At 34.4% G+C, this 11,507-nt stretch overlaps 1 protein-coding gene across 1 annotated transcript in view; it reads left to right on the top strand.

Annotated features, from left to right (window-relative positions):
* LOC107704541 (uncharacterized) overlaps positions 1–3,590 on the top strand; it is a 68,805-nt gene extending 65,215 nt beyond the window's left edge. Inside the window, exons 4-5 of the mRNA XM_016507481.1 lie at positions 3,239–3,351; positions 3,485–3,590. Coding sequence (XP_016362967.1) covers positions 3,239–3,351; positions 3,485–3,577 — 206 coding nt within the window. The 3' untranslated portion in view covers positions 3,578–3,590. The remainder of the gene's footprint in view (positions 1–3,238; positions 3,352–3,484) is intronic.
* The last annotated feature ends 7,917 nt before the right edge of the window (positions 3,591–11,507 follow it).

Raw genomic sequence — 11,507 nt, 5'->3', positions numbered from 1 at the left:
TCGGGTGGGTGGGATCACCTGCAATGCAGAGGGCTTTGCGGGTGAGACGGGTTCCGTAAATGTCCTGGAGGGAGGGGAGAGAAACACCAACGATCTTCTCAGCTGCTCTCACTATGCGTTGAAGTGACAGTTCATTTAGTGCCTCGCTCCTGTTGCTGTTGTTGGAGCTGGGAGGGATGTATACAGCAACGAGCAGTATGGCTGTATATTCCCTCGGTAGATAGAACGGCCTAGCCTAGCCCGGATACCTCCGCGCTTACCCCTCTTCTGCTTCCTCTCACGCCGCTTGTGGCGCCTCCACTGTGGGCGAGGTGCAGTAGTGGGGTTCGGTGATGGTGTAGGCCTCCGGAGCAGACCGAGATCCCGCAGCTCTACGGCGTGCGCGGAGTTTAACTTTAAAAATGTGGTTCTGCCGACATCGAGCAGAAACTCACGACTGTATGCGCGCTTAAAGACAGGTAGACGCGATGAAGACGTACAAAAACACTGCGACTCACAAGACAAAAAACATGAAAACACCGTTCTAACGTGTGACGTGTGCACGCGCCGCCATCTTGGAAACTATTTGAACACTTGGTACAGTAGCCTGTATGTAATTCTCTGTCTACTGCACCATTGGCCATATGTTAAAATGTGACAATGAATCATTAGCAGAAGTTCATGTCAGCTCAAGTTTCCACTGTTCCACTGATCATTCACAGCACGTCTGTGATTTAACCTTGAACAGAAATGATACAGCCTCTTACTCATTTTCTATGGTCTTTGGAAGTTTGGAGAACGAATAGAAAGCTCTTCAATAAAATCTCTGTCAAATGACTGAACTTTAAATTTGACTTTAAATTTGGTCCCTTCATCATGCTTTTCCCTCAACACAGGCTATTTTTTAAGATTTTAATAATGTTTGTTAATATTATTTATATTTAAATTATTTATTTGTATTTGTATTTGTATTTGTATTTGTATTTATAAGAGAATACATTAAATATTTTCCACAGATATCTTTGCGACTCAAAGAAATCAAAGTAAAACGTTCTTTAAATGTTAAAGTTGTCCTCTGCTGCCCTCGAGAGGCTTTACATGTAAATGTCAATGTTTTATTTAATGAGCATTAAATTATTTGTATAATAACTCTAACTCTTATAGGTGGGGATAGGTGTACCAAAAGTGTTCCTCGTCTTAATCTATATGTAGGTTTTGACATTTACTTTTTTGGTAGACAGATAAAGGCATTACATAAAATAATAATAATAATTTTTTAAACTTTGAGACTAAACAGCAACATCTGACATCTTATTGTTATAGCGAAATAATCTTTGACTATTGTAAGAATTCTGTTCTTCAGAGGTGAAAACTTTTTTGCCAGTTTTAATCTACGATCTCTTGTCTTTTCCACAAAAACATTGAATGACCAATAATGTCTACATATTTTTATTCTCTTATGTTTGTTATGAAAATTCATACGTTGCAACATTTTAGTTTCATGACTAATGTACTGTCATAAAAATGCTTGATTGATGTTTATGATACTATATATAGACAAATATAGATTTAAGATATAATAAATTATTATATATCATATTATAAATCATCTCATTTTACATTTTACATCATTCTACATTTTTTAAAACTGTATTGTGCTTGCTTATATTTACAGTCATATGTTTTCTTTGTATATCATTGCTTGATGTATAGGTTATGTTGGAGAGTTTACACCTCACCTCTTGAAGTAGCAAAATGGTGGCGCTATGACCTCTACCAACAGAAGCAAAGTGAACCATGTTTACCAGCCAAACCTTTGTCACTTGGCAGAACTTCTTAACTCTTCTCTGTTCCACTGTTACTAGGCAGAGCAACTGTCTCATGTAAATTCATAAAAGTTTTGTACCAGTTGATGAGATGAAACCGGACAAATTCTAATGTAAACTTGATCATGATTAGTAGAGAGAGAAAAACACTATAAAAGATTTAAATAAAAATGTATAAATCATAAATTCATAAAATTTTAGCACCTTGTTCGACCTATTATGAGTCATCTTAAGAGTTTGTTTTACGTGGCAAATGTGTTTGTTAATGTTGTAATTATCTTGCAATTTACAATCATATTTAACTTGATTAACTAAGTGATGATGATGGTGGGGTGTTAGGTGTCGGTAAAACATGTGTACAATGTGGTCAAGAGCAAACTTGACTTCCTCTGCTGTTTGCTTCAGAGTTGCAGTAGATTCGTCTTAAATGTTGTGTGGAGGGTACCACAGTTTCATCAAGCAAGAACATGAAGATCATTCAGTTTCAGCTCTGTGAGTTTATCACTGTATACATTAATATAGTTGCATGTTCCTTGACATAAATTGTTTTGTTATAGGTTCACAGTAGTTTTAAGTGGCTAATCTTAATTATTATGCTTTTTTCCCCCTTATCTTATAGATGTATTAATCTGTTGTCAGTATGGAGTGTCAGATCTACTAACTGATTTGGGATCAAATGTGAGCATAAACTGTGATCTTGATGAAAATGAGGTTTATTGGATTTTACTGAAATCATCAGATCCTCCAACAGTCATTCTACGATCATTCCCAACACAAACGAAATCACCTTTTTACCATAATAAAACATTCAGAAAGAAATATTCAGTGCAGTTTAAACATTGTCTGGTTATTAATAATGTAACTGCTGATGAATTAGGAGTTTATTACTGTATGAACACAGAAACACCTCCAAAACTCAGCAACAGCACCAGAATATACTTCAATGGTGAGTTCATTTGCTAATCCATTTTGATGACCACTTTAATCTTATTTATTTATAAATTTGTAATTCACTACTTCAGTTTTTAGAACACCTATAAAAATCATTGGTCGCTTCACACAGAGTTAAGAATATTATATATATTTGCATCAATTCTACAAAATTGCAGTCATTGTTCTCCAAAGGACTGACAGTAGCAAACTGTGGACAATTTTTTTTACAGAGACAGTTCAAATAACCGAGTGTCTGAATCAGACACAATGGCAGATTATCATCATAATATCTGCTCTGATGAATGGGCTTCTGATCATTGCAATGATCGGTGAGTTATCAAAATGATGCTTTTCTCCATATAGGCTGAAGTTAAATTCTTTATTTAGGCTTTTAACTTTTATTTTGCCATTTTAGTTTACTTAAATTGTCTTAATAATTTAAGGAAGAATAATACAACCTTTAGTAAATATTGAACCTGAATTGGCTATTCTATTTTTAGGACTAGTAAAGGTTTTTGTTGTTGGGAACAGAAGGTCTCCAGAACGAACACAACAACTTAACACTGATCTACAACAGACTCAAGTTATAGAACAACATCAGGACCAATTACAGGTAAAAAATTGTGTTGATAATAATTCCTGCTGACCTTTTACTCCAACAGTATCAGTTTGGTTAATAAAACGTTACTTTTAGTACATGCAGAGCTGCTGTAGAGTTTATATGGTTTTCTCCATTGTTCTTTCAGTACGCTGAGGTGGATTTTTCCAAGCTGCGTAGAAATATTCGTTCCAGCCAAATCAACAGCACCTATGCTGCTCTACAGCTGCCAAAGTCATGAACACATGAGTATAATGGACAACTTTAGTTCACTTTTTCTTGAAGTTCATAAACTCTGGAATAAACCTCTAACCACAGACTGTTCGGCAGCTCTGATAATACAGTAGTTTTACATCACATTAACCCCCTAATATTCTTTAGATCAGGGGGTTTTAAACTGCAAAGGCACGCGTGGGGAAAGTTCAGAGAAAAAGTCCAATTAAAAATAAAAAAATACAAAACTTAAAATGGACTAAATTTAAAATACCTTTATAGTCGCTGTACAAATAATCTGTATAAAAAAGTAAACAGCATCAGCTAAATGACAAAATGTTTATCTGCTTGGGTTTTTAAAGTGCATTTTGCGTTGATAAAAAAAAAAAGTGCTAGCAAATGAATGGCATAAGTATTTTACGGATGTAAAAACATTGTGTTTGTATTGTAAATGTACTCTTTCTTTAAAACTGATGGTGAAGAAAATAATATTGACATGACTGCTTTTAATACCTTCCATTCAAAACAATAGTTTTTAATACACGAATACCGTAGTATACGAAAGGTATAAAATGACAACATTTCAAACTGTCTTTTATGAAAACACCCTCATGCTGAAAACAATTCAACCTTTCAATTAAAATCTCATGTGTCAAACTTACCAGTGAAGGTCTGATGTAGTTTGTTGCTCGTATTTGTGTTCGGCCTGCTTGTCTTGTAAAAGTTGCTGCTTTAAATTAAATAAATTAATTCGTTTGTAGATGTTTTCTATGCATGTTTGTGTTTGTCAGAGATTTATGAATAATTAAGAGCATCTTGTTCAGTAAAAAACTATTTCAACTTCATATCACTATTGATGAATTGGGACTTTATGATTGTATGAACACAGACACGCATTAAGCATACAATCAGATTCATAAGTAAATGAATAATAAATACTAAAATCAGGAAAAAAAAAAAAAGCAAAAAAGTTTCTTTAAATGGCATGGCATCGGTCACACCTCAAATTTGTTTAACTTCTATTGTAATGTTATTGATCATTATATATATACATATTTATGGTTTTGGTTTAGTACTTCAGTTGAAAATGAAGCCAGCTGTTTAATGTATCACAGTATATATATATATATATATATATACTGACTCATCCATAATATATATGTTTATCATAATACAAAATAAAAATAGTATATATATATATATATATATACTGTATAAAAAGAAAGTATATATATACTGTGATACATTAAACAGCTGGCTTCATTTTCAACTGAAGTACTAAACCAAAACCATAAATATGTTCTACTGCATTTGGCACTTGACAACCAATGATAAGCAGGGTCGCTCACCTTTGTCTAGACTGGAGGTTTAACCATGAACCGAGTGCAGTGTTTTTTTTCAATACCTTTTTGCATTTATTTATCTCAGTTCTCACAGCTATCCTAACCTCAAATGGAAACAACATCATTGCATTATGTCTGCTTTGTTTGTTTACTAGACTTACACATTCGGTCTAAATTTAGTTCTTGCCAAATGTGTTGATGCATGTAAAGCACCTCCACTTGACACTGAAACGCAGATCTGAAGATCTGAACTAACAACTGTTAACAACTGGATGCTTCTAATTAGACAAATTTCCAAAGGTGGAACACCAAGAAATATTTAAATGATGGTCAATTAAAAACAGTCGATTCAGACTTAGAAATTCTACTTTCTGATGCAGTGGTTTCCTGTTGGTAAATATCCACACCTGATTTTTAAATTGATTATAGTGTTTGTATAATTACATGTTTATTAGTCATTTCATGTTTTTGGTGTGTGAAATGATATGACCCCACGTGGCAGCCACAAGTCCTGGTCCACTTCACAAAGTTAGTTTATTCATGGCATAATATTTTCAAAGCACAAATAAAATTATATTTTATAACATACATTTAATAGTCTAGAGTGTCTGAGGGTCCACTGACTTTTCTAGAACCTTATTGGAACTGTTATTGGCTGTAGAAGAGACAAACTGCACACAGTCTGACAAGATCTGCCTCCACTGAGATGACGAACAAAACAAAAGAGCAATGATGGGGCAGACATTAAACAAATTAACTTATATATGACTCACATTTCAGTGGGTATTTATTTGAAGTTGCTGGTGCATATTGAGCACATTTGTATGCTGCTGTAAAACTAACAGTGGAGAGGCTGGTGATTTCACCACCTCCTCTGCTCCTAGTCAAGAGTATGTTTGTTAGACTCTCTGTGGCTTGAAATCACATGAAAATGTAAATGAAAACACACTTATTAAGACATAAAGTTAAAAGAAAACCCAATTGATGACTGAACCAATCGAATCGTTTCAAATCTGGTGTGAGAAACTTACAGTTGTAAAGCTGTATGATCTTCATTCTGTAACCCAGATGTATTTCCTCTAAGCAGTCACCCAGCAAACATCTCTTTCTGACTGGAAACACCACAGAGCTGTAAATGACACCTTAACCACACAGAATCACTTAACTCACACTCACAGCAGTTTTATTTATTCATTCTTTTATTGGATTAGATGAACATTGGGCATGTTTATTTAAAAGTATGGTAGATGAACAATTAAATCTCTCATTTTTATTAGATCGTTTTTATTAGATTTTATGAGTTAACGTGATATTTTGGACATTTCATCTGGTAGTCTTTTAGACTTTAGAGTTCCTCTACTGCCCTCTGCAGGTCATTCATGATAGTTCATAGTGCCATATCATATGCCATAAATAATGGAAAATATGTTGTATGTGCTTTAACATACCTGCAAAGCAGATATTTAAACATGGTGTATTTTTATTTTACATGTGATGTTTAAAGTGAAGGCTTGTGGATGTTATTTTTTTTACCATATATTAGCATTATCCTGATTTTGATTGTTATTATGAGTTGTGGTGTGCGGTAGGGTATTTTTGAAGAAACGTAAAAGAAATGAGAAACTCAATGCAATGAAGTAAATGCATGCTCTTTTCATTTTGTATATGTTTTTAATTTTATCACATAGATCTATTCATATGGTGTAACTGAGGCAGGTGTTAGTGATTAATAAATTATTAATTATCGGTGTCCTTCATAAACAGACTTGAAGCTTTTCAATTAATCTTCACTTGACCACCAGAGCAGGAAAAACACTTAGTACCAAGATGTCTTGGGTCCGTGGTTTATCTTAAAATTCAGCTGCATTGCAAATCATTACAACATTTTAACGAGACGCCAGTCAGTGAGACATCAGGTTATGAATACAAAGCATCTCTTAATGACCGCAGCACTGGTTGCACATGGGTACCTGGTTTTACGTGCACACCCTGGGGACCGAATACTTTAGTTTAAATTAGAAGTGGAGTGTTTAGCATTAGGGACCCCCAGGGGACCTTGTGAAGCTAGGAGTAGGCCGCCGTCTGCAAGGTGGGTGGGTTGAAAGCAAGGGGCACCCTAGATTGTAATCACAAGTTGTTTTAAAAAAAAATGTATTACTGTGTTTTCAATCACTTAAGACCCCTATATACTTCAAGTGAAATAAACGTGTGATGTAATTTTGAATGAAATTAGGCCTATAGATCAACATAGTAATTATAAAGGTGATTAAATGAAGAAAAAAAAAAAACACGTGCATATATTTGAGAGTCAGAATGCAAGATATTTGAGAATATTTTGAATAAAAAAAGGAAAAATAATATTGTGGCTGTGGCGTGTCATGTATGATGCATTGCCATGGAAATAATAAGGTTATACCACCTAAAATAACGGTCACCCCTAAATAACCTCAAACCTCATTATTGTTTTTTTCTTCATAGAAACACAAAAACACTGATAAAATCTCAAGCACCAAAAGTAGACCAAACAGCATATTAAAGTTCACTTTAATTTGAATTTTTGTTGTTGTTTTTTTTCATTCGTACATGTTTGCAACAATATTTTAGTTCCAAATAAAATGCTTCATTGCTGATGTTTCACAGACATTTAATTGTAATGCTTTCAGATTATATATATGCCATTTTAACTTTAAAACTGGTATGAAAGTGCACATGTACGTGGGTGGAGCATTGGTAAATTCACAGGCCCTGTCCTAAATGGCACACTTCATGTGCACTTGTGATCTTTGTGGACTTGTGGACAATGACCGCTGCATGCACATATCCGTTAAGAGACCGTAAGGTGTCCCATTTTAGCTTTCAGAAGGGAGCTTGCGAGCTCCACAGCAGACTGCTACCCGACAGTCAAAGCCGCATTACATCACGGAAGTGTGGATTCAGAAGGATTTAGGGTATGATTTGGGACAGGGCCACAGTATGGCCACTTCATAAGTCACTACTACACCACCTGTGTATCCTTGGTCATAGCTCCTCTAGAAGCTTTCTCATTCTTCTTTTCTCATGGTGCAGTTATGGAATTGTCTTTCAGATGGCTAACTTTTATCACTTTCTGGGCCATGGGCTGAAGGACAGAGGAGCGAGCAAACGAGGAAGCATCAGTTTGTGTATTGAGAAGCACTCGTTATTCATCAGGTCTCGCACACACTGCACTACCCCCCCCCATTTTGTGGAAGTCAATGGCTACCAGCAACTGTTCCATTACCAACATTCTTCAAAAATTTCTTCAACAGAATAAAAACAATAACAAAATATTCATTTTCGGGTGAACTATCCCTTTAAATAATCACGTTTTTTTTTTTTCAGTAGATAATAGTGATCTGTCATGTTATTTTATGTTGGAAATTAAGCCTCTAATAATTGCAAAGAGCTTTTTGCTTTGTTACTACTCATATGAAACAAAGTCTGAAGTTTCAAATTCTGTCCATTTTATTTGTTTTATAATTTTGTTGAAATTAAGGAGCTGTTAATAAGATATTGTTGAATAGCTGTGTTGTTTGAGATGCTTAATGGGCAGGGGTGCATTAACGCGCGGGCTTCAAGGGGCTAAAGCCCAGGGGCCTACACTGGAAAGGGGACCCACTGACTGCATTTATATTTAATTATATATTATGCAATTATATTTTGTGACTAATTATTTATTTGGGAGTTTGCAGCAGTGACAACTGCATTCTGTAAACAAACTCACACACTCATTTTCAGCGACGCCCTGGTTGTAATAGACTATATAGTGAATGGTTCAGTTTAGCTTCCCCCCACACAGTTTGTATAGTTGGTATGTTCCACGTGTTCCATCAATATACTGTAAGCGGAATATACAATGCATTCGCTAGTAAATAACCGCAGCACCAGAGTATCTTTAAGTCAACATGCAGATTAACAGAAACACAACACTGCTGTGTGAAAGGAACTGGACCGGACAACGTTCTGTAACGTCATACAGTGAGAGTTCAGTAACTTGCTTGGATGGAATCTGTGTGTCATCTGTGTTCCATAAATAGTGCTGCTTCAAAGTCTCCATTTTAAATCTGGGGATGGAATTGTCCCATTGCTTAAATGTGATCATTAAACTTTATATGGCTGTGATTTAACTAATTAAACGTGAGCACGTCATGTTTCAAAATAAAAACACAGTTAGCGATCACCAAATAACCCACATTTATGGCAGTGTTGTTTTGATCTACTGATGATGAATAATTCATATTTTGTGTTATTTATGGTGTTTAAATCATACCTGTAAACTTACATTTCAGCCAGGAAAGTTTTGATGGCATTTTCCTTTCATATTATCTCCGTATAATGCCCGTAATAATGTAGTGTTTACATTATGTAATGGCTATATAATTCTGCTGTTCCACAAGCGCCACCTTGTGGCAAAGAGTGAATTTGCATGTTCGCTTATATTCACATTTCATGCAGAACAGTGTTCTGAATGTTAATGGCATATATACAAGACAAAAAGAAATTTGACATAATTGTCAGGAAGCTTAAAAAAAGAGAAAAAAAATAGCTTTTCTGGGGTAGGGGGACTACCGTAATGCTGTAGCCCAGGGGCCTCTGGTTATCTTAAGGCACCCCTAAATGGGTGATAATTTATAACTTTTTAAAGATTGCACGGAGTGCAGTTGTAACGGGCAATGATTTCTGCCTACTCGTTTTTAGTCACTGTGCGTTGTTTTGCTAAATTATTTAGTTAATTTCTTTTTTGTTTGTTGTATGTTATCGCTTTGAGTTCATAGACCAAAATAAACATATATTAATAGAAGTCAGTCAGTCAATAGGCTATGGTATATTTATTCTTAATATTTTTATTATTTATGTGTATAGTATCTTTAATTTCTTTATAATTTTTAAAACAATATAAAAAATACATGAAATACACATTTTTATTTCCATAAGTTTTCACATCATTCAAAACTATGATAGCCTATTTCTAACGTTGCTGGTTCGCCAAACTACTACTTCTATGCTACTTTCTGTTGGTTTGGATATTTTTTCTTTTAATCTGCCCCATCATTTCAGAAAGTGGTAAAATGGCGAGCACGTCGAAACAAAGCGCGCGCTAGGCGTAAGTATAAACAACGGCGTCGATTCAGCTCAAGAGGCAGCGCAAATCATCTCTTTAATTGCAAGCTACAGAACGAAATAAACCTGAATGAACATCGGAAGGTATGTTGTTGAAAGATACTTTACTACTAAAAATATATAATCTCTCATGTAATGATACAATGTTTCAACTGCGGAAAGATGATGTCAATAAGCTTATGAATGTGACTTCACCTTACATTTACCTCAGGAAATTTATCCAGTCTTCACAGTTCGTTAGTTTGCTATAAAACACTTAAAATGTGCTTAATTGCTGTAAATTATTTTTATATTTTTGAATGTGTGTGTGTGTGTGTGTGTGCATATCTCTCCTATTTCATGTCCTTGTGGGTTAGTAATGTGAGCATCAGAAATCTTTGTGTCTCAGCAGAAGTAGATCTTGGTATTTTTTGCTTACTGTTTTATGACTACTGTGAATTCACATGTGGCTTACTGCCTTTTGGATACTATACAGTACGGAAGTAGGCATATTTGATGCACTGACTGAGGGACGGAATATTGGTGTGTTCAATTAATGTTGGAAAGATTGTATTTTTGAGTTGAACGCACATGAACACCACCACAAAATCATAGGTAATTGGGAAAATCAGGATTTTCTTTCAGCCTTGAGTTTCCAAGTTGGTGTGAGTGAGAAAATATGGCAGTATGCAGTGGTTGATGGTAAATTTGTTCAATTAAATTGCTTTTTTTTTTTCTAAAATCAGTTCACTCCATGACCATACTCACAAATTGTCACTTTACAAGTTCTGAATCCAATTGTTACAGATACAACTAAGATGAGATATAGATCTGAAAACTTGTGCAGCCAAATATATCTTTCAGAACTGGTGAACCAAGCTGTTAAAGGTTTAGGCTAATATAACCAACAAACAGTGCAATTTTTTAAACACCCAAATACAGTTGTATAATTATTATTATTAAACAAAATTGTCAAAATTGATTAATTTACAAGTAAATTAATAATAGATCATGTATCTATTTATCCCTCTGAATTATATATATATATATATATATATATATGTATACACACACACACACACACACACACACACACACACACAAACAGTCAAATCAAAATGTATTCAGACACCTTCAACATTTTACACATCACAGTTTATTCGCTATAGTTTAGAAAATGTTAATAAAATATGACAAGAACTGTGTCAGAACAAATTCATCTCGATAATGTTAGATAACACTTAAGAAAAACATGGTCAGGTCAAAGTGTCTGAATATTTTTTGGTCCCAAATTTGTATTAATTTTACTGGTAGTCCACAGTATGAAGAATTTTGGGGTATATCATGTCACTAGTTTACTGTATTTTGCTATTACATTAATGAACTATAGTGTCCTGCACCCACTAGTAAAAAATATATATATCAAACATTATATCTGGTGTCTGAATAATTTTTGGTTTGACTGTATATATATATATATATATATATATATATATA

This window comes from Sinocyclocheilus anshuiensis, unplaced genomic scaffold, assembly GCF_001515605.1.
Source record: "Sinocyclocheilus anshuiensis isolate Anshui unplaced genomic scaffold, SAMN03320099.WGS_v1.1 scaffold2038, whole genome shotgun sequence".
NCBI lineage: Eukaryota > Metazoa > Chordata > Actinopteri > Cypriniformes > Cyprinidae > Sinocyclocheilus > Sinocyclocheilus anshuiensis.
The sequence above is the reverse complement of the archived record's forward strand: the minus strand, read 5'-3'. Positions and strand labels throughout refer to the sequence as shown.